At 35.5% G+C, this 23,547-nt stretch overlaps 3 protein-coding genes across 7 annotated transcripts; all 3 read right to left on the bottom strand.

Annotated features, from left to right (window-relative positions):
- Positions 1-5,301: 5,301 nt before the first annotated feature.
- On the bottom strand, positions 5,302-6,559 carry LOC125202592 (SPX domain-containing protein 3-like). The gene is made up of 3 exons (XM_048101025.1): positions 6,225-6,559; positions 5,945-6,101; positions 5,302-5,696 (listed from the first exon to the last, which is right to left on the bottom strand). The coding sequence occupies exons 1-3, from the start codon at positions 6,444-6,446 to the stop codon at positions 5,338-5,340; spliced, it is 738 nt and encodes a 245-aa protein (XP_047956982.1). The 5' UTR covers positions 6,447-6,559; the 3' UTR covers positions 5,302-5,337.
- A 642-nt stretch (positions 6,560-7,201) lies between these two features.
- LOC125214944 lies at positions 7,202-16,812 on the bottom strand. Of its 5 annotated transcripts, XM_048116206.1 has the most exons (18): positions 15,865-16,804; positions 15,346-15,573; positions 15,031-15,186; positions 14,802-14,921; positions 14,583-14,729; positions 12,769-14,496; positions 12,561-12,677; positions 12,251-12,433; positions 12,111-12,173; positions 11,395-11,466; positions 11,041-11,301; positions 10,771-10,890; positions 10,371-10,430; positions 9,842-9,882; positions 8,959-9,036; positions 8,770-8,854; positions 8,429-8,589; positions 7,202-7,826 (listed from the first exon to the last, which is right to left on the bottom strand). In XM_048116206.1, the coding sequence occupies exons 1-17, from the start codon at positions 16,681-16,683 to the stop codon at positions 8,458-8,460; spliced, it is 4,410 nt and encodes a 1,469-aa protein (XP_047972163.1). In that variant the 5' UTR covers positions 16,684-16,804; the 3' UTR covers positions 7,202-7,826; positions 8,429-8,457. The 5 variants fall into 5 exon arrangements, 4 of the variants coding, with proteins under 4 accessions (XP_047972163.1, XP_047972154.1, XP_047972143.1 ...); XM_048116197.1 differs by having other exon boundaries at positions 11,041-11,181; positions 15,031-15,573; positions 15,865-16,805; XM_048116186.1 differs by having other exon boundaries at positions 15,031-15,573.
- A 736-nt stretch (positions 16,813-17,548) lies between these two features.
- LOC125208540 lies at positions 17,549-20,735 on the bottom strand. Its single transcript, XM_048108212.1, has 2 exons — positions 20,299-20,735; positions 17,549-19,080 (listed from the first exon to the last, which is right to left on the bottom strand). Exons 1-2 carry the CDS (start codon positions 20,626-20,628, stop codon positions 17,767-17,769), a joined length of 1,644 nt encoding a protein of 547 aa, XP_047964169.1. The 5' UTR covers positions 20,629-20,735; the 3' UTR covers positions 17,549-17,766.
- Positions 20,736-23,547: the final 2,812 nt, after the last annotated feature.

The raw sequence follows: 23,547 nt of genomic DNA, 5'->3' as shown, positions 1-23,547 counted from the left end.
GAGTCCTACTTTTAAAGTATTAGTTTTGTAATAAAATGTGAGTAGGAATGAGTTAGTGGAATATGGGGTCCACTACCAAAAATGGTAAAAGTGAAGTGTATCAAATTTTCAGGGATGGACTGAAATGGTAATATGTATCAAATTTTCAGGGACAGAGGTAGTAATAAATAAAATTTCCTACTTTCTTAAATTTTGAAAAACTTCGCGTACTTGCCAATTCCATGTGTTTCTCGCGAATCTAGTAGCATCTATATGATGTATTTTACCGCTATAATTTATGTGCTCGTGAAATTTTCTAAGTGATATATTAGCGACTAGCGAGTAAACGTGTGCTCACTATTGTTATTTAGTGAACGTTTTTAACTTGCTAAATGTCAATTTTTTTGGTGAAGTGGTTTGTGGGCATTGTGAAATTTATGAATTCGTATCAATGTGTTGTTAGGTAGTAATGCAGCAATAAATGAGGAGATGGAGTAGGAAAAAGTTATACTTATAAGTCAATTTTTGTGTTAATTAAATGTGAATTTACACCTTTATTTTGTATTCATTCATTTATTTATCTATCAATACGTTTAAGCTAAGTTAATGTGCTTTATTACGGTAAAACCATGGTGGGGATTGAGGAAAGAGTTAAAGCTAGTTTTCTTAAATGTCAGATGTTGATGTTCAATTCTGAATTGAACTAATGAGTCTTTTAATGAAAACAATGAATAGAACAATAGTAGTAGCATAAAATATTACGTAAAAATCATTCAGTTTAATTTTACGTTGCAATCACTGATGAATAAGACACTAAAATAAATACATATTTTTGTTTTTATTTGTGGATATGCTTTCTTTTTTATGCTTTTCTTTGTATTTTTTGCTCTCTTTATTTAATTGGATTCCGAAGAATATTTGTTATTGTAAATCAGAAATACTACTCTAGTATCTTTTCACATTCCATACTACATGGACAGTATAGTACTTCCTCGGTCCAAGTTGTACTTTTTTGAAATGTTCCTACTAAATTGAGTCATTTCTTCTTCTTTTTTTAATAAAAAATAAAATATTCAATCACTTTCACTTTAATTCATCACTTATTTTACTCTCTTTATTTTTCCTACTTTATTTCTAATCTTATTTTTCAACACAATTTCTTAATCTCCGTGCCCAAAAGTTTTGACTCAATTTAGTTGGGACAGATGGAATACTATATTTTCAAAATATAAGCAATATTAATTTCTAAAGTAGAGTAAACGAGGAAAGAATTAAGCCCGTATAATTAAGTTACAACTGATAAAAGTACTACTATTGTTTACAAGATTAACAGATGTGTGCATTTCGTCTATATAATAAAGCTGGAAATTTATAACTCAAAATAATTTTTAACTCGAATGATCCTAAACTAGATAGCTTGCAACATATAATCTGAGTTTATATGATTGATCTAAAATGAATGAGTTCTCATTATTTAGTTTTCAAAGTAATTTTATTATTTTATTGTGTGTATGAAACTGTTGATCCTAAGAGTATGATAAACTCTTTTTTCAAGTATATTTGAACATGTATTTCGATTCAATATTTTGGAAACTCAAAACTTCTCATTTTACATTTTTGTTTTTTACTCGATGGTGGCATATTCTTTTGCCTTTATACTCAATTTCTTTGGTAAAAGGAATCAGCCAATCGTCTACAAAGGGTATTTTATGTTTCATGATAATTGCAGGTATAAAGGATATGTTAATTGCACTAACACAATTGAATTTGGACCACTTATTTAATGGAGTAGTTGATTTATATGTTAAGATGAAAAAAAAATTAAAAACGATATAATTATTTGGAAAATGCAAACTTATGGCCATGGGTGTATCAAGAAAAATATTTTTTTAAATAATTATAAACATTCAAGCTTGATATATTAACACGACATGTTAGCCCAAATTCAAAAGTGTAGAGTAGGAATAAGAAATTCTAGCACATAAAATAACAATTCGGATTATTTGTAATTAAATAGTCCGATAATTAGATAAGAATAGTTCAAATTCATGTTAACGCAATTAATTAACATCTTAATCATATACAAATATCACGAACAGTAAAATGCTCTTTGTACATGATTGGCTGATTCCTTTCACCAAAAAGGTGAATATAAAGGCAAAAGAATATGCCACCATTATCACTCAAAGCCAATGCTACCTATACGCACTTAATTGAATTAATTCTATTTTAAAAAAAAAATAGATAGGATTTTATTTAGATGGAATAATATATTTCAGTTTCTAAAAGTATGTGACTATGGTAATAGCCCCACATATACCTTACGAATTATGATGACTAGTTAAAGTGGTCAATAAGAATAATGTCACCCGGTGAAACATCTTTTTTAATGACTGTTTTTGGAGAATACTCCCTTTTTAAAATTTTCTTGGTAAATAACCATTTTTGGTAAAAAAAAAAATATTACTCCATAACAATTGACTTGGTCTTTCTGCTTTATTCAATAATTTGACATAACTTTGATGCTGTGATGATTTGATTCGATTAAAAAAAATGTAAGTGGAGTATATCTATATATACTTCCAACCATAAATTAAAATTGAGTTTTAGTGTAAACTTCTCTAACCATACACTAAGCTCAAACCCAATTTTGTATATATATTTCTATGTAAGACCATCTCCAATCATACTCCATAAATGAGTTTTGGTGTATAAATTTTCTACAACCATACACCAAACTCAAACTCATTTTTGGTGTTTTTTGTGAAACAACACTAAATATGGTGTTACTGTAAAAATTTTGTGAGACAAAAATTCAAAAATGGTGTAAATTTTGAATTTGGTGTAAATGGTTGAAGTAAAACTACTTTTTAGTGTGACGTATACTTAAAAATAGGTTTGAGTTTGGTGTAAATGGTTGAAGATGATCTAACAACGTCAAATATGGTGTTATTTCAAAAAAATTGTGAGACATCAAATATGGTGTTACTTCAAAATAAATTGTGAGACGTGTACTTAAAAATGATATACTTTGATGCATATGATTGGATTAAATTAGAATTTGGTGTGACGAAAAAATAGACTTGAGTTTGATATAAATAGTTAGAGATAGAAATCACACTTTTTAATTGTTAATGCGATAATACTATAGCATTAGTTTGGGGTTGTTGATGTTAGGGACTATAACAGAAATCGATTTAGTTGCAACTTATATAAATTAAATTGGAGCGGTGGGATTTATAAATAGACTTTTCTTTATTATACAAGAGCTTGCACTTTTTAAACTTTTCTTAATTACTAATATACTAAAAAAATTTAGACTTCATTTTTCTTGTTTTATGAATACAACACCTGATTTTAAGTAGTAATACATGATTATATTGTAATTAATTAACTGTTAAATATAATGACTTAGTACATTCTTTGTAGTAATCTTACCAAATGGTACTATATAATTTAATTTGAGGATAATTATATAGTTAAATTCTGTACTAAGTAAGTGGTGGACTTTAATGGATCATCTGTGTCGAGAATACATATTTATTTAATGATTGGTCAATAATATATTTAATGATTAGTCAGTATATGTATTTTAAAATATCATTCTTTGAAGGGAACATTTTAAAATAAACTTTTGAAACACTAAATTAAAAACATGCGATCGTCTCAATTAATTTGGCGGCCAACTTGTTGTAGTAGTACACTAGTACTTTCCAAGAAATTTAGGCCATTCTTCATTAAAGTATAGCTACTTATTTGGACTAATAATGTGGCAAATGTGTATGCTATCATCATAAACTTTTTTTCTTTTTATCTTCGGTATATGACGATGATAACTCTTCAAAGTCTAGCCAAAAGATTTATGGTCTACTTTTTGACCTGACTTTAGAGGTGGCAATTAGTGGTTACTACTAACTACCCTCATTATATCCTTATAGTCACTCTGAAATTATCTCACTGCTAATTTCTAAAAATAAAAATTTCGATCAGAAATAACATGAATTTTAATGTAAAAATTAATAAAAATAAAAGAGAAAGATAAAGTAAAAGAGAAATAAAAAAAATAATAATAAAATTCGTGTTAGTAATTTGTGAGATTCGTTTTCTAAAATAAAGAATTTATCATATTCAGAAAACAGACTAAAAATAAAAAATTTCTATTTTTAGAAAACAGAAAGAGTTCCCATTCTCCCCCATCCCACGTATTTACCTCACGTTTACTAAAATTTCTCGTTAGCTTTTGCTTGCCGCACATTTTTGTTTTTGGAAAAAATTGATGGAAAATTATTGGACTATGTATTTTCATTTAAGATATTTCACTTTTTCATTTCTTTGGGACTAAAATGACCTCAACCCATGTTAACTACCCTCTCTATTTCATTATAAATGAAACGTTTTCTTTTTTAGGTTGTCCCAATAAAAATGAAACATTTTTTAGAATGGAAACAACACTATCACTACATTTTTCTTCTCTCTTCATTAACTCACAAACAACACTGCATAAAATTCTGTGCCGAAACCCAAATATTGCATATTTATTGAGACGGAGGGAATACTAAAAAATAAGGCTAAAATATTTTTTAGTACAATTAAGGACACGAATTTGTGTTTTTAAACTTTTAACTATACTACTAATTACGCTTTAAAAAAATATCCATATTCTTAATGTCTCAACTAAAATTAGAAGATACAAATGCAAGTATCGTAAAAACAAAGTAAAAGATTATGATATTTGTTCTCAACTTATAAACATTTTATTTTTCATCCTAAATTATACTAATTATATTTCAAAAAGTTACAATGCAAATAATTGCGTTTCCATTTTTTTTCCTTAAAAGATAAATATGATTAAAAATTTTTAGTGGTAGGGCTTTTACACATCCCAAATTATTTACAAATCATGTATCCAATGATACGTACTCCTACTAAAAAAATTAAATAAATCACATATTGCATTTTTTGTGTGTATACATTTTTTTTTGGACTTTTTAAAGCAAGTCAATGTATTTATAGGAATGATATGCAAGTCAATGTATTTAATATAACTATCTTATTATTTATCTATTTAATTTTCTCTCTTATTTATAGTAACAACAATTCCATAATAATTATCGGAAAGAAGTATCTCAATCCCAATTATCTAGGGACAAGGGAATATTCTTTAAGTAGTTTATAATTCGGAAGTCGGAAGCATCTTTTAAAGAATTGATTTCAAGTAAGTGATGTATATTGATTGAAAATTTGCATAATACTTCAGACACTTCATAATTCATAAAAACAATCAAACTAGAGCTCTAAAGATGTCAATCTACTCATAAGCTATTAAAGAAAGAAAATCCAAATTTAATGTATAGTGATTTATACATGATGGATTTGTATAGGGGAAATAAGTTGCAAGGACTGAATGAGTTCAAAATCAGGCAGATTTAATGGTGGGAGTGAGAATTGGCTGTAAGTTGAGCTCCCTCTTCTCATTTCCTGCATGCTGAGTAGCGCCGCCACCGAGTTACGAAAAATAGCTTTAGGTGCCTCCTCCTCGTGGAATATTCCGGTGGCCGTGGACGGTGGCAACATTTCTATGGTGGTTTCACAGTCTTTGACAAGCTTTGAAATTAGATCGGTGGTGAAGAATGGTTGTTCCCACACTCTCTCTATAAAGTGAACTCGTAAAACTCCACCCGTTCTCTTTTCATACTTCTTCAAGATCTTACCTAACCCTATTATTATTAACACAAAACAATAAGTAAGATTTAATTTATTTTCCGTTGGAATCTGACGATGAACTCATGGGCCACATTGTCAGATCTGACAATGTGGCTCGACATTCCTTCGCCAATTCTGACGACGTGACTCAACATTCCTTCACAGTCTCAGTAAGACCAGATATAAATCAAACCTTTTCAAATGAAAATATAAATTTATAATTGAACGAAAAATGAAATAAAAAAGAACGGAGAAAAATTACCGGTATAGTTAATGTTGCTATAATTGATTAAGAGGACCATTTCCCCATGAAAATTGACAATTTGTTTTCTAATATTAGTCATCTCCTCTTTATATTCCATGTGTGAAGGTTGAGGTCCCCATTTATGTATCACTTGGGAAATTCTCTCTTGTAATTCCTGCACCAAATCATCACTAAAATTAATTCTTGTATTAACAAAATCATTAATAAAAGATATGACAAACATGAAAAATTGTTGTTGCAAATACACATTAAAAAAAAAACAAAAATATGGGAAAACCTTATGCCGAATGATGAAGTCCTCTTCTTGCTCTATGAAAAAAGCATTAAATTTGTCGATCTCATGATCAAGAAGGTTCATAAATTGGGCATCATACTCCAATGCTCCTTTTGATGATATCAAATTCACCATTTTCTTCAATTCTTTATATGACAAAAACTTGTCACGCCACTCTCCCAAACTTTGATCCATTTGTTGCTTCAATCTCTTACCAAACTTCATATATGTAAATGATGCAAAAATATTTTTTATTTTTCCCCAAGAACAAGAAGTAAAAAAATGATGTAAGAAGTGTGTGTGTGAAAATTGTGATGAAGTGCAAGAGGGGGGTTAGGGGATTTTTATTCGTGAAAAAAGAGAGGATATTAAATGGCATATGCTTGGCGTGATGAAAATTGGTAAGTATAAAAGTGAGGCTTGAAGCAATAGAATTCTCAGCATATTCTGTTGAATAATTTTGGGCCAATTTTATTTTCCAGATTTAGGGGCGCATATCCTAATTTGACATAGAAATTTTTATGCTTATTTAGTGCAACTTCTACTATTGATATCACCTTATCAACCACGACATTAAAATGTGATCTTGACATATTGTATCCATCGGAAAATATGGCAAAGAATTCGGTGCCCATCCACATGTAAATTCAACCGTAATTAACATCCACCATAATAAAATTCAACTAGAATTCATATTTTACAATTAATTTATTAATCATGATTTAAATTAACTATGATGAATTCACACTATACAAGTTGCTAGAATAGGACTATAGGAGTGTATTCGTTTGTTATACACTCAATTCAATAAAATATCCTTGTGTAACATATTACAAAATCTCTGTTTTAATTTCTTCCCTTTCCTCTCTTAAGTGGTAACGTGAACAAAAAAAAATTACACAGGATGGTGATTTCCTCAAAAGAAGCACTTGAAATTGATACTCACAAAAACTGATACCACAAATAAAGTAAAAAGAATATTGAGCAAAAGTTGATATTCCTCTCTACTATAGATTGATAAGAGCTCTTGAGGGCAACAAATCTCAACATTTGTTTTTGGTCGACACTATTAAAATGAAATGAAATAATATGTATTTCGTAGATTTATTAAAAGATGATTACAATTTTACAAACAAAATCAAATATGAGCAATTTACCTCAACAAGACCAAATCACCATGCAGATTTCAGCAATCTTCCAACAACAGTATCTCTTGACATTCCACTCCAAAGTCGATAGCCATTTTCACAGGGAGATGGTACGATTCCCAATCTTGTAACGTTCAAGCGTGTCAACCCCAATCCCCATACAAGACTTGTAGCGAAATGCCAATACTCATCATGCTCTTCTTCTTCGAGCACAGTTGCAAAGGCCTCTTAACACGGAGGGGGGAGCAACTCGAGAGTTAGGTGAAAATATGGAAGAGCCGGATTTAGATGCATACATCATCTCCAAATGCACACCAATGTGGCGTGCTCAAACCGATTGTTTCCTACACCATGATCACAAGGCATACTCGATGTTTGTGAGACAACCGGTGCAGAGCCAGCACGGGCACGTGCATGGGCACCAGCATGAGTTGTTCACTAGGCCAATTTGATGATGCTGCAATATCAATAACAATGATTAGGCAAAATGATCGTGAAAGCTCTTAAAAAGGTATAGAGGACGTCTGAAAAATTTGTTGCTCTTCAAGCAAGCCCACACAGAGACGAGCAAGCCAAGGGGCAAATAAATCATTTGCACCCTTAATCAGCACAATGCTCTAAAGCAAGGTGCATTCTCAAGCCTGATAATCATGAATCAGAAAATTTATCGCAAAATGGATCATTAGGTCAATATGAAGTGGCATATACATTGAATTTCATGAAAAGGATATAAATCCTGGTGATGGAGATGACCTTTTTCTATGTCTTAATCATTTTCTGAAATAAGTTTGTTTCCATTATTGTCAGCTTCAGATTTCAGCTTCTTTCTACTTTCTTATCTTTCTTCTGAGATCCAATTTTCCAAAGGCTTGAACTTCAATTAATGCAAAGAAGAGTTCACAAAATCTAGAATAATGCCAGAGTAACCATATGAACGAGTACAAACTTAGCTTCTTTTTTCCTTCCTTGATCAAGTTTCTGATGATTTTGTAAGCAATACTAGAAGTAGGGGTGTAAGATGCACAAAGACTGAAGGTATGTGGATGCTCGTAAAATTACCTTGGAATGGTATAATCCCCTTGCATATACTAGGTGCCTACCAAATGACCGATGCTGGGAATCAACTTTGGAAGCAATTTACTGGTAGTCTTGGCATCAATGCCATCATTGTCAAGGCATGTTAGTATATTCTCGAGCATTGCATATGCATCAGCAAATGCCTGCATTAATTGAAAAAATCAAGAATATCTAATTATTTAATACTTAATACTAAAAGAATTTGATGAAATTATCACTTAGAAGCAACACGTTCATAAAAAAGATATCAAGGACCAGGTAGCTTCATATCATCACATAATTGCCAATAAAGATTAATTCTCAATTTAGAATTTGCATGAGACCTTGATACACTGATGAATGCGAAAACAATTTCTGCCAACATTATTCGTCAAAAACAGAGGATCGTCGATGCAAAGTGGGTCGATGCTGCAACAAACAATGTAGTTGGTAAAAATGAAAAATAGAAAGGGAATAAAGAAACAAATAAAAAATCTGAACTGAATGATAAACTAAATGAGAGAGACTCGTACTTGCATCCACGTTCTCTGTTCAAATAAACTCCACTTCCTTGTACTGAGATTCGCATTTGTCGTGGGTCAAAGACATTTCTACAAAACAGGTCACACAATCCAAAATCATACATATGCAGATGATAAGAATAGGAAATAAGATTATGAGTTGAAAGGCATCTAAACCAGAACTGCAAAGTTGGGATAGGCTTTCCAGCACACCCAACCTACCAACAGAAGGAAAATGTAGGCTTGTTCAGGATCCGTACAACCCATTTGGGCCACAGGCTGAGTAGGTTGGTCCATTGACTTTCTTATCCCTTCATAATTTTTCAAATTTTTAAAAGAATCACAAATCAAAACTTAAAGACCAGAACTTTCAGTCTCTTTCACTCTCAACCTCTATCCTTGTCAATATATTCTTGCAGGTCTGTCAGCCATCGCACACCACATCTCTCTACCCCCCCCCAACCCACTATTGTCATTCATGGAACTGTCACCGCACATAGTACATCTCATATTTTTATCGTTCTTTCCTTTTCTTTGAGTGAGTTTCTCTGCCACCGCCACACCCAGCCTCTCTTTCTCTCTCTCTCTCTTTTAAAGTTGGGTGGTTTGGAGCTAATTCACAGAAACTCTCGTACATTTTCCCATTCAGCCAAGTTGTGCCTTTATAGTTTGATTGCAGTTTACTGTTTACTTCATGTTATGAGATGAAAAAAGTATTTGAAGTATGGCTAATATGTTCAGCTGCCTTGCATTTTGGGCAAGCTGGCCCACCCAACCCGATCCAAGGTGGTTTGGATTCAGTTAAGGTTTAGGAGCACGGCATGCTAGAAATAAAAATCTTCATCCGAAATAAACAAAAAACATAAAAACAGTTTTCCAAGAACATATTACTTACCCGAAAAAATATAGAAAATCCATCAAGAGGCTCCCATAATTCTACAAAAATAATGTTAAATGAACATTATTAAAATCCATAGGCATACGGCATACGGCATATGGCATACTACTATTTCAGATAAACTAAGTATTAAAACAAATTAAAAATGTTAGTACCCAGAAAATTTAAATAGTGGCTTTGTGATATACATGCATGGAAAATTTAAATCTATCTATCCTGACCTTCACTGATTTTATCAATTTTATCTATATCTTTGAAACTTGTCAATTTTATCCCATCATTTAGCAATTGTATGTATCAATTCTATTTTCATCTTTATAATTTGAATAGATCGTTTTGTTAGACAATTTTTTCTAAAATACTTTCCTATTAAGCAATACCAAATTATGGATGTCATAATACCAACCCAGGGTCTTCAAATATACATCCACAGGTAGAGATGCGCTTGTCATAGTTTATGAAATGAAACTATGTGTAATTACTACAGTTAAGGATAAAACTATATATGTAAGGAAATTAGTCATACTTGATTAATTGGTCGGCCATGATGATGCTCATGCTGCAAAAACCGCGTGATCAATAATATCTGTCAAATGCATAGTACAAGAAAAGATCAGCAACTTCAAAAAAGTAAGAAAAGTTTTGGTGAAGTAAAGAATAAAGGATAGATACTACTACATAGGTAAGGTCATATGCAAGCCATGTTCAACTAGAAGCTTCGATGCAATGAAATAAAACAAACACAATAAAAATCTGGATACACGCAATAAAGCTAAAAAAGAAAATGAACAGGTACCAAAGGTTATCATTGTAACACTAATGGTCTTAAAACGAAAAGAGTAGTATCATGAGTGGCCAAAAACAGAGACAAAGTTGCACAAGATTACATGCTAAAACATTTAGACATTCACACAACAGGAACCTACCAGGCAGTATGAGCTTAAACCACCAGAATAAGATTGATCCAGGCTACGATCAGCGAGGAACTGTTTTAGCACCAAAGCAAGAGGTGTTACAGCAGGAAACCGCTCTGTAAGATCTTTAACCTGTACAAAAGATGTATTAAAACTAGGACTAAGGAATATGTAAACATGTCTAGTTGAAGCTAGTGCTAGACAAATTGGACCATTTTAAACATGATCCGGTTAGAATGCACTGAATTTCCGCATAATGCATCAAATGTCTATTAAAATTACCAGTCCAGTTGTCTGAAGTCCAGTGTGCGTAGACGACTTGAAACTAATGTCAAGACGAACAGATTTGAATTCATCATTACTGCCATTTCCTATCTTACTCCAATTAAGAGAAGCAGCAGACTCCGTGTTTCCTGCATCATTCTGAATAGGTTTGTCATTGTCAGAAGGTACCTGAACTGCTTCTTCCTTTGGGGTTTGTACATTTGACGGAGTAGAGAAAAGATCAGAAGGAACTTCCACCACAAGCATGATGATAGGTATCTAAAAGTGACAAAATGAGATTGGACATGAAGGACATGTAAATAATTCAACAGAAGGAAATAAAAAGAAAAGGAAAAATCTTAGAGACATTACAGCAGTGTTTTCCACAATCTTGAGAGAATCACTTTTGACCCACTCCTGATTTGCAAGATACCTGGCAGCATGCTGCAAGTTGCAACCAGAAAAGTTAGCAATTGCAGAAGTTGTCATATTATAACATTAGTTACCAAGGAAAACTGCATTTATATGTTGACAATTATTAACATCTTTGGAAGGAATGGGTGCTAATTCATTAATTCCTATCCGACATAAAAGATAGACAACTACAGATAGCACAATGCTAGCAATAAATAACATACAACAATCTGATACCCTAGCCCAACGAAAGCACCCCCAACCCACAAACCAGCCAATAACAGAAGGCCAAAAATGGATAGGAGTATTATGCACCTACAAAAGAAAAGGGTGTGTAGAATCTTATTCTGAATTAGTTTCTTCCAATTATTTTGTTTTCCTCTCACATACAGTAATCAATGCTTAAGTAGTCAATCATGGTAAGACGCTTGAGGACCTTCCACCAAAAGAACCAGTATTTAAGATCCTTGTCACATGCACCACTCTAGCCACTAGATAATTTAAAATATTAAACTCATTAACCACTGATGGTAAGATCAAATTTGACTCGGATTTGAACATTTTTGTAGAAAGCTTTTGGAAATACCGGAGTTATCACTCTTGACTAATGTGACTGCTAAATTATTAAACAATTAAGTCTGTAAAAACAGGAATTTGTGTCATCCCCTGCCAACCTGAAGGCATGTTTCTTTGATGCCATTACGTCCCTCTAAAATTCCAGCTTCTTTGATAGGTTCCTGAAAATTTACCGAAAATGAGTCTGTTGGCTAAATTTTGTTTTTGAAAAAAATCAACAACTCTGAGCATATCTCACCAAGTTCCTCACAGGAGGCAGACCAACCACAAGGTCCACATCGCTAGATGGCAGAGATAAACCAGTTGCATTTGAGCCATAAACGCTTGTTCTGGAACGAGGCCATAAGACTTGAAGGGATCGTGCAACACGCTTAACAGCCCAATTAATATAAGGCTTCCGGATGAAGTTCTCTGCAGAAACCTAAGTTCACAAACAATAGCATTAATTACTAATCGTACTATTTAAGAAAAATAACTGTTTAATACCAATCTCAGAGTGTAACCTATCATGCAATACATGTTATTGACATTGATTCAGCAATAAATACCTGCTTGCAGAAAGAGTTGATTTCATCATGCAGAATATCATGGACCAGTGGTAGAGAAGCCTTGTGAGGGGAATTGTTTTGCAATTCAGGAGGTTGCAGAGGAAATGTAACATCTGGCTGAGGAAACAAGATGAGTTAGAAAGTGAAAGATATTTACGAGCCCACGATGCCAGCAGAAATAAGTACATTGCCTACAATACAAACTTACGTGTTCTTGATCACGGGCTAACTGGGAAATTGCAATAAGTCGGTCTTGAAGCAATGTTCCTGCTAAAGGCTGTGTAATCTGACGGGATGGAAGGCCTTTGTTCCTCCAAGAAGGCCAGATTACTTCACTCCCTTCCATGGGCATGATAGTTTCCTCAAAATTGATTCCATCATGGAACCAACCTTTAACACCCCAGTGCCTTGGGCTTGAGCTACCAGATCTAACAGTAGGGAATCCCCTATGTTTTCTGGAGTCACCAACAGGGGAAGGTGGAGGTGGATGGGGAGCACGTGGTACACAGAGGACTACAGGAGAAGGGGGCCTCTTAATCCGAGGTTGATCCCGTCTGTTTTGAGGAACACATGGACTTTTGTGATCATAACTACGCTTAAACTCTGATCTTGACCTTTCCCTCGGCATACTAGGGATGATTATAGGTCTCAAAATAGGGTATGGGAGTGAGTCCACAGTCGTTACATCTCCATCACCTGAAATATTGGAGGCAGATCCAGATACACTCTCTTCTACACCAATATCTGTCATGGTTGAGGAAGAATGAAGAACCTTGCTGCTAATTTCACTTCCAGGCATAACGTAATTAAGAGGTCCTGGTCCCAAAGGATCAAATGGAGAGCAAAAGGAACCCGCAGATGGAGAGGTCAAGCCATTTGCACTGTAAGAGGAGGAGAAAGCAACCATATCATCAACATCCTTGTTCATATCTGCTTCTCTCCAAGCCCAAGAGCTATCATCTGAACAGAGAGAAGGGGGGCGAGAGAAACTGGTCCTTGGGTGGTCAGACGGGTTCCAATACATCACACCACCACCAAAGTACTGATTGTAATCCATCCCTCCAAGTCCAATTGCATGAGTCTCTAACTCTTCCTCAGACATCCAGTTCTTATCATGCTCGTCTGTCAGTTCCAGTGGATTTGGGACATCAGGTAATTCCATCAATTCACTAGAAACAGTCCTTTCATCCTCAGAAGTCGCTGCACCAGACTGCACACTGTGAGCTGCAATGCTTTGCCGAAACGAAGACTGCCGTCTTGAAATGAAATCAGAATCATAATTGCAAGTACTTGATGGGACTATTCTGTTAACGCCGCGCACCATGGGGGGCCAATCTAAACTCATTGGCAGAGGTCTAGGCATAATTCCATTATATGCCCCATCGTTAGGAGAATTTCTTAATTGTAAAGTTTGTACAAACGAATGGTGGAAATGACTCCGTAAATTGTGATCAACATCAAGATGCAATCTATCAGCGGCACGAGGGTGATATGCACTTGTTGAAGGATGGATTGGAGCTGTACTTGGCCACTCATAAGAAGTGTATGCAGGTGAATTTATGGGCCGAACTCTAAGGAGACCAAGACTTTCATGCTCCGTTCCCTGAGATGTTTTTCCCTCTGGTTCACTACCTTTCATCTGTCTCCCTGAATCACACACTGCATAATTTACATGGTCAATCACATTTGAGGACATATTGTCATTACACTTGACCACAGCCTCAACAGTCGTAGCACCAGAATCCAGATTCCCATCCATGGAGCCAGGTTTAGTTATGGGCCTTGTGGCACCATCATTCACTACTCCCACGTTTTGATTGTTACTCAAGCAGAGATGGATATCAGTTTTAGTAGAATAACAACTCTCCACATGTTGGCCAATGATATCTGTGCCTAAACTACTAGAAACACTTGAGTTTGCATCAGGCCTGTCAATCTGAACACAGTATCATTAGATGTAAGACCAAAAGTTAAACTTCTAAAAGTCCAATCAGACATTAAAGTTCCATCTTGAGAACTAACCCGGGCAGAGGTAACTTTAATGGATCTTGATTGACAATTATCAACCTCTGGACCATTGGAGCCACAGCTTTTACGCTTTTTTCTTTCTTTCCTACTCTTTCTGGAAGCATTTTGAACTTTTCCATTATTTATTCCTTTTACAGGTTCCTGGTGATGATCAACCAGTTAAAAACTATCCATCATCTATCAACTTATATAAAGAAGGAAAACAATCACAACCATTGGATGCACTGTTAAGTGATTCTCATGTGCTGGATCCTTTTCTGGAACTTCACCGTCATAAATGTCCAACTGTCTAATATCTTCATGGCTGATACATAACTCCCCAGCTACTCTACCCTGAAATGTCATTGACATATTGGAGTGAGAATTTGCATTGCAAAGGATCTCCTTGCTTAAACGGCATATTTCAATTGATTATCAGTAAAGGTAAAACAAGAAAACATACCTTAGCCGGCATTATTGGTTTTGAATTATCTTGAGAAGGTCTTGGAACAGGATTCAACTTTTTATTGTGGTTCTTCCCTTTCTTCTTACGATTGTTGGAAACATGTTTCTCATTTACTTTCTTTGTTCGCGAATCCGTATTTTCCTCTCTGAGTAACTCAATTTTTGTGCAATCAAGTGAAATAACCATAAGTAACTCCCGCAATTTCCTAATTATAATGTCCGAAATACTATTTATACAGTCCAAGGAGCTGAAAAAAAGTGTCTCTTTCTGGTAACCATCAAACTGAGCTGTAGATAACAAAGTAGAAATAACCTGAAGAATGTACAAACTATTGAAAATCTGACACAGTGCAGAGAGATCCCCTGAATCTTCTGCAGGCTTGGCTTTAAATCTAACTTTTGAAAATATCCTCCTGCTTGTTGTAATATTTCGTTTACCCAATGAATCAGAATCACATCTAAGTAGGTGCTTATTGCTACCATCATATAACCACATTTTATCATCTGAGAAGCTAACTTTCCCCTTCACCATATCAGCTGTCTGAGGTTCACAATAGGGAGATATATCAGACATAAATTTAATGTGAAAAACGTGCTAAAACATTAATTGGAACTATCAGAACCTATCCATCAATTTGCTCGGAAATGAAGATAAAGCTTTCAAGAATAGATAGTAAACAATCCGGTAAACCATTCTTAATTTCCTAAAGAACAATATGCTGCTTCCAGTTTCGATTTTCAACACACAAATAAAAGCAAAATGCGCATAACATAAACAATACAGATATTCAAAACAGTGAACTTGTATAATCTGAAACACATAACAAAGTACCATTGAGCGTGCAGCTTTCCCCAAGTACGTAGAGTACACATTCTTCTTCACAGAATCATCCAACTTCTCCCACCAATCGACGCAGCCTTTCTTCCGCCAGAACACATTCGCTGCAACACCAGCAGCAATCAACCTCTCCTTCAACTTCGCCCCTCTTTTCTTCCCACTATTACTATTCAACCACGCCAACCTCAACGACACCTCCATCCTATTCACAACAAACTCCTCCAAACTATAATACCCCTTTGCCTTGAGCCATGCGAGCTCCAACCAATCAGCCGCCATCTCACCCTCCTCTCCCCCCCTCAGAAACTCCCCGTGCGTAATCTCATCCATAACATCCAAAAATCTACTCACATCCTCCACCAAACCCTCACTCAAACATACCGCATCGAGACAGCCAAATCCACCCCCTTCCCCACTCTTCTCGCCCTCCCTCGAGCTGAACAGCTCCAGCGAGCCGTGAATCTCGCGCTCCGCGCCGTTGGAGTCAGAGGATCGCAACAGCAAACCCTCGGATTTCCGGTAACACAGCGTGGGGAGGGCAGAACCGTCATTTTGCGGGAGGTCGGGGAGAATGATGAATCGGCCGCAGCCGCTGGAGTGGAGCTTCTCCTCCATCTGGATGAGGATCGCAACGAAGTTCACGTCGAGAATTGTTAGGTGCGCGCGGCGCTGGTGCACCGACAGCGAGGAGAACCATCGGAGTACGGTTGACCGGGTGCTGGGATTCGAATTGGGGCTGCCTCCAGCGGTTTTGGAGTGGTAGAGAGAGATGTGAGCGGTGAGAGAGTCCAGAAGCTTCTCTCGCGAACTCATCGGAATATTCGGCGGCGGGAATTTCTCCGGTGCGGCGGGTGTTGTTGGCCGAATGAAGCGGCGATCATAAATTACTACGGTGGAAATTGGAAACCGAATAAATTGGGGGATTTGAATTAATGAAAATTATAAAATATTCTCTAATTTTCATTTTAGGTAATTTCACTCAACGGTGTTATACAAATAATATTCATATTCTAATTTTGAAAGTTGTAAAGTTATCATAATTGATTATTTTATTTTATTCATACACAATTGTTATCCAAAAAATAACGTGATAACTGATAAGCATGTGCACGAGGAAATTTCGCGGCTGATTTTTATCACATTATGTCTATTCTTTTCACAAGAGTCATTCATATGTAGAATCTCCGCCAGTTTTATATAGCTGGATGCTACGTGATAAATTTATCTTCATTAATTTCTTTGTAATTAAGCAGCTTTCTTTGCCAATTTTTTTTTATTATTTCTTGTAGTACCAAATTTAATTAATTAAAAACTTAATATACATTATTACTAATTAAATTATACTCCACTGATTTTTCATCAAAATGAAACTTTCATTTTCAAGCTCACCTAATCACTGTCTTGCTCAAAAATGTAACGGGCCGAGCTATAACATTGTATCGAAAAATTTTGGTTGAATCATAAACTTTGATTTTGATTGAGATTCCCTCCATTGTCTCTGTGAGGTCAAGAAGGAGTAGAGATACACAAAAATCTTAAACCAACATCAAAATTTAAGATTTTTATGAACAAACTTTAAGTTTATGATAAAATTTAAAATTCTACCAAAACTCTTAATGTTAGAGACCAATTCCCCTTCAAAAGAAACAAACTAGCCATTTGTCACCAAACATGTGGATTATGCAGAAAGTATCATTGTTTGATAAAGTTAACCCATAAAAAAAGAGTCTCAATTTTGTTCCCAAATATAAAATGCTGAAACTAATTAGGTTATTTGAATTCAAAATTCAATCACAAGAAAATATGCAGAGAGCAAAAGATGCAACAGCTGTAGTTGCACTCCTCATTCATGCCAGAAGCTAAAAATCTTGCTTCCACAATCTCCGAAATGAGAGCTCAGTTGGGAGGGGGCTGTGTTACTAATAACGAATTCTGCTCCGACGAAGAACCTCCATATAAGGTTGTTCCACACGAAACTGCCTGCTCAAAACCAGCAGCGACGCCTACCATTTCTGCACCGGGATAAAGAACACTCGATCCAGTTACCGGACATCCCACGTTTCCTGTTCCTTCTGCAGCAATAGTCGCTGGAAATAAAGCTCCTCCGGAGACTGCTACGACGGATTCTGGTTGAGCAGATGCAACCTGGTAGGCACCGAATCCTTGCATCGTTGCTGGTCCTTGAGCTTGGGGAAGTTCTTGTTCAACTTGGCTCATGAAGCGCTTGGCTTTTGATTTGTGCTTCTTTCCTGCCAAATGACTTTGAAAAACGACGAGAGATTCACACTTCGCATTACACAATTCACAAACTAAGGGTGTAACTTCTTTTGGTTTAGGCGGTTGAACCAAACTTTTCGACCTAGCAGAAGGCCTCATCATTCTGTTGCTCTTACCACCCCTTAGTTTATGCTTGAGCCCACGTCCTAGGCGTTCATGCCCATCCACCCTAACCTTTTTGGCTGATTCTTCGGGATGTTCCGCCTCTTCTACCTTGCGTTTCTCTCCTGCAGCTTTACTTTCCTCATTACTTTCTTGAGAAGGTAAAACTTCTTGTTGAGGTTGCTGGTTGCCAGACCCCTCAACCAGGTTAGGCATTGAAACGGCTTCGGAGTTCGATTGAATAGCAGTAGCAGGCACCTGATCAGCTTGTCCACTAGTCACCTTTTTGTTGAGGTTCTGCAATTCTTCAAAGACTTTCAATTTTTTCTTATGCTTTTTACCAATCAAGTGCTGTTGAAGAACTTCAAGGGTATTGCATTCAATCTTGCAGAGTTCACACGACACGACTTTTGGAGCTGGAGAAACAGATACCAACTGAGCTGAACCCTGCAAAGGCTGCGTTTGAGCAACACTTGATGCACCAGACTGTACCGCTCCTGCATGTTTCCGCTGTACAGAGCCTTTGCCGCGTCCACGACCACGATTTGTCCGGCCTGATACGTTTGCTCGATGACCATAATGGGGTTCACCAGAAGGCTGTGGCAGAAGTTGATAAGGCCCTCCTTGCAAGTGTATTCCACCATAAGTAGTTGCTGAATGGTCCTGATAAGGTGTTGTTGCATTCATAGGCAAAGAATGACCTCCAACGTATCCATCAACACCAAATACATAACTCGAGACATTTAGTTTTGGATCAGGTTGGGTTTGGGGATCTCCTCTAGGAACCATTCCATCCATATAGCCTACACTTCCGTACAAGGGTTGCACAATCTGTAGAATTATATCACTCAGATTTTCAAGTGAAACATAGAAACGGCTGAATCCTGGAAGACTAACTGATAGTATAAAGAAATGTTAAAAACATTATTCTCTTTCAGTTAAAGGTTTCTTCTTTGGTTATAATGAGACATGCAATTAATTAACTGACGGAAAAGTATTAACTGAGAATGCAATTAGTTCAGCAACTATAATCTCAAAATCAAATAAAGGAGAAGGAAAGAAGAGTTTTCCATAACCTTGTGTTTGAAAATTAAGAAAAGTAGTATAAGGGTGGCAGCCACACAGTCCAAGTTATCTAATTTATGTCTTCAGAAATTGACAACATCTAACATGTTGCAGATACGTAATAAAAAGATATTGAGTGCTCCAAAAGATCATGAAAAAAGTTGAAGCCTTCAAATTTTTCATGATCGTGAATAAGAAAAAACTCATAGAATGAATGGCGCTCAACAGCAGGACATCATCGACCAACCTGACCATTAGAGGAACAAGAACTATATAAAGGAACGAAGGACACATTTACTGAATTGTGAAATCTTCCCAGCCCTTGTAACTAGTTGTTCTGCAAATGACAAAAACAACTTCAGGAGAGATGAACCAAGGTAAAGAAAATTGAAGTGTACGACGGGCTGTCTAAGCTGGTATCACGTTGACAACGGACAATGAGTGATTTGGTTCGCCATGAGCTTGAGTAGCACTACTTTAAGCTCAGGCACAACTATCAACTTGTCCAGCTTAACGAAAGCTATTCTACTCAGCCCATTATAACTATCATGAATCAACCGTTTCTCGCATAACCAACCAAGTGAAGTTAATGTTATGCAGAAAAGACGGTTACGAAGCATAATCAGCTTAGCAGAACACTGTCAACTTGGAAGCACTCACCCTCGCTTGATTAGCCAGAAGACAAGCTCGTATCGAATTCATATAACTAAGCTCAAAGACTGGGACATAGTTAGACATCAAAATCACTTTCAAAACTAGGTCATCAGAATTCCAATTGTGAGTGAACGTATCAAACTTAGAGTATTCAATAAAAAGCAGATTAATTTGTTTTTATAATGAAAGGATAAAGATGCCCCAAATTCACATTAGGGATATCCCAATTCGATCAACTTCTCCATCATATAAAGCACGCAGATTTTTTATTTTTCAAAATTAAACAGCAATTACAAAACCCCCAAAACGAAAAGGGGAAACAAATCATACCGGCTGATGAACCATCGCCCCCAATTGTGAGGCCGCAGTCGGAACAGCAGCGGCGCCGCCATTAGGGTTGTACTGATAATAGGAATTCTGGAGAGCCTGTGGCGGCGGCGGCGGCGTTACGCCAGGTGGATTAGGCTCTTGTTCTTGGTGCTGGGATGGTTGTACGGGGGGATTCTGGTATGAATATGGAGGAATGGTAGTGGCGAATTGAGGGTTCGGGTAAGGATATGAATAAGAATAAGGATTATTGGTGAATTGATCGTATGATTGTTGGTTTTGAGAAGAGGGATCGTAATCATGGTGTTGCTGGTTGTGCGTGAAGTAATTCATGGTTGATTAGTGATCCTGCAAATTCAATTTTCCTTTGATAATGATTTCGTATATGGAAAATGTTGACACATGAATTTCCGACAGCGGATTTCTGACTGGGGTAATCGAATTGGATCAAATTTCTGCATATCGAATTAGTACTACTACAATTTATGCATATTCATACTGTTACAATTTGCATTACGAATACAGTACTATTAAAATGAAATTATTTTACTGATAATTTACTTTTATTATTACAGAATTTGTAGTTTTGTCATGTTATTTGCATTTCAAAAAATATCCATAATTTTTATTAAATTTCAAATATCAAATTTAATTATACATAAATTTGGGGAGAAATTTCTAGATTTTCGAGAGGAGTATTAAGTGAAGATGGGGAATGGAGGTCAAACAAAGTTCTGAATCGATAATTGACTTGGAAGACGAGCCTCAAAAACTTGTTCTCATGATTGTTCATGTTTTCAATACGAAAATGGATACAATTTTATTGAAGAGATGGTGAGTGGAAAATGGACGTTTTCGAGATAGTCTTTTGAAAAAATAATTGTTTGAGAAGATGAATTATTTCGAGAGTTCATAAGAGCCGTGAATCGTATACTTTTGTGAGAAAACACGAATTTAAAGATTGTAGTTCGACCTCGAGTCAACTCCCTATCGATTTCTAACTTTGTATTGCAGGTAATAAAGTTATTGGAAAATGAGAGCCCTTTTTATTTTGGACGATTGGCAAGGAGAAATCTTGCCTTCCCACAAGCACAACTATATACTAGTATGTGATTTATGCTCCAAGAGATTGTTCAAGTTTGGCGTTACCGGATCTCGCGCATACGTTGCCCATGCCGTAATGTACCTTACTTATAATGGGCTAAAATTAAAGGGAAATGTTGATTTTGATAGTTCTTGACGGCTAAAAGCCCAATAATCACTATCTCTATTTGACGGCTAAAACGAACTGAATTGGTATAATCAAATTATATATTTACATGTTTTCAAATAGTACTATTATCTTATGTTAACTTTATGAAAATATTATTTTGAACGTGTAAAGTGTCACTTATTTAGTTATTCCAAATTTCCAATAGTCATTGCTAACTAATTTTAAAATTAGACCAAAATCAATAATTTGAATTAAAAAACAAAAAAAAATCGAAAAATGTTAGTTAATTAATTAATACTATAAATTAACTAAGTATGATAGTAGAGAAGATATTATAGGAAAAAAGAAAAATCAGAAAATGTTAATTAATTAATACTCCCTCCGTCCCGCTTAAGATGACACATTTTCCTTTTTAGTTTGTCCCAACTAAGATGACACATTTTCTTTTTTTGGTAACTTTCTCTCTCCAATTAATACACTCAACCACTTTTTCTCGCTCCTACTAAAATATCCATATTTCTTTATGTCTCTACTTTAATACTTACACCCACCTTCTCTCTCTCCAATTAAACACTTTAACCAATAATTCTTAAAACCCCGTGCCGGCTAAGCAATGTGTCATCTTAGCTGGGACGGAGGGAGTATAAATTAACTAAGTATGATAGTAGAGAAGATATTAGAGCATCCGCAATGGTAGGCTAGCCACCGGCTAGCCGATTGACGTGAAGCAATGCCGATCGGCTAGCCGAACCATTGGAGTAGGCTAGCCGAATTTCGGCGAAAAAATCGGCGTGGGCTAGCCGATGCGCTGGCCGCCATTGTGGCGGCCCGATCGGCCAGCGCTATTTTTTAATTTTTTTTAATTTTTTTTAAATTCTTTTTTTTTTAATTTTTTTTTTAATTCTTTTTTTTTTTTAATTTTTGAAAAACTATATAAACGCGATTTTCTCTATCTCTAAATTTCTGTACAAGAGCAACATCTAGCGATGGACAACAACAACTAGCCCAATACAAAATTAAGACCTAAAACAGAAACATGTCATACCGTCGGCGAGACCCCCGTTCGGCTAGCGGCAAACTATAACGGATTCAAGGCATACTAACATTTTTTAATGTATTTTTTTAATAAATTAGTGAGGAGTAGAGTGGGGCGGTGGCTCGTGTGTGGAAGCCCGGATTTTTTTTTATTATGTAATTTTTTTGATTTTTAGTTAATGTACTTTTTTTTATATAAAATTAATGAATTTTCCCGTATATGTCTCGTAAATTTAATTCGGTAATTTAATCGTAATTTTAATTCCGTAAATATAGTATATTTTGAATTATTTTTATTGCGGCTGGCCTATGGCTGGCCTAAATATGATGTGACAGGTGAACTTTTTAGTATTGCCGACGTGGCAGGGGAGAGAATGGCTGGCCTATTGCTAGCCTAAGCACTATTGCGGAGGCTTATGAAAAAATTGTGGTTTGTTATGAAACAAATGTTACTTTTTTAATCAATCATTTGAAACCCTTTTTTAATACTCCTACTGTCCTACGTAGGAATAGGATTAAGGTTAGATGACTTTAGATTGATGTGGGTTGCAACTTCACGTGCAAGGATGATGACAATAGTGGACCAGTTTATCTGATTTTTTTTTTAATTATTTATACGTGCGTTTTGTATCTGAAATAATATAGTCCCTCTGTCTCATTAAAAATGATTCATTTTTCCTTTTGGTTTGTTCTAACCAAGATGACTCGTTACTAAAAATGAAAACACCTTTCTATCTACTTTATTTCCTTTCTCTTACTTACTCTCTTCACTTCACACACAAAATCAAGTTGTACTCACTCCTTCCACGAATAGAAAGCGTCTTTTTCCATTTTGGTCCGTCCACGAATAGTAGTCCCAGTTCATAATTACCATAAATGGTAAAAAGACCCCACATTCCACTAACTCATTTCATTCACATATCATTTAAAACTAATATATACAAGTGGGACCCTTATTCCACTAACTTTCTCCCACCCACTTTTCTTAAATATTTCTTAAAACC

The sequence above is a fragment of the Salvia hispanica genome, chromosome 1, assembly GCF_023119035.1.
Source record: "Salvia hispanica cultivar TCC Black 2014 chromosome 1, UniMelb_Shisp_WGS_1.0, whole genome shotgun sequence".
NCBI classification, from domain to species: Eukaryota; Viridiplantae; Streptophyta; class Magnoliopsida; order Lamiales; family Lamiaceae; genus Salvia; species Salvia hispanica.
Note: the sequence above shows the minus strand (reverse complement) of the source record. Positions and strands in the feature narration are given on the sequence as shown.

Excerpts from the sequence above, each read along its gene's own strand:
- LOC125202592 (XM_048101025.1), bottom strand. The coding sequence starts at position 6,446 with ATGAAGTTTGGTAAGAGATTGAAGCAACAAATGGATCAAAGTTTGGGA. Across the intron at positions 6,102-6,224 it reads ACTTCATCATTCGGCATAAG|GAATTACAAGAGAGAATTTC; the intron begins GTTTTCCCATAT and ends GATTTGGTGCAG. Across the intron at positions 5,697-5,944 it reads TAGCAACATTAACTATACCG|GGTTAGGTAAGATCTTGAAG; the intron begins GTAATTTTTCTC and ends TAATAATAATAG.
- LOC125214944 (XM_048116186.1), bottom strand. The coding sequence starts at position 16,683 with ATGAGTTCGCGAGAGAAGCTTCTGGACTCTCTCACCGCTCACATCTCT. Across the intron at positions 15,574-15,864 it reads GGAAAGCTGCACGCTCAATG|ACAGCTGATATGGTGAAGGG; the intron begins GTACTTTGTTAT and ends TGTGAACCTCAG. Across the intron at positions 12,174-12,250 it reads TGCCTCCTGTGAGGAACTTG|GAACCTATCAAAGAAGCTGG; the intron begins GTGAGATATGCT and ends GTAAATTTTCAG.
- LOC125208540 (XM_048108212.1), bottom strand. The coding sequence starts at position 20,628 with ATGAATTACTTCACGCACAACCAGCAACACCATGATTACGATCCCTCT. Across the intron at positions 19,081-20,298 it reads GGGCGATGGTTCATCAGCCG|ATTGTGCAACCCTTGTACGG; the intron begins GTATGATTTGTT and ends ATAATTCTACAG.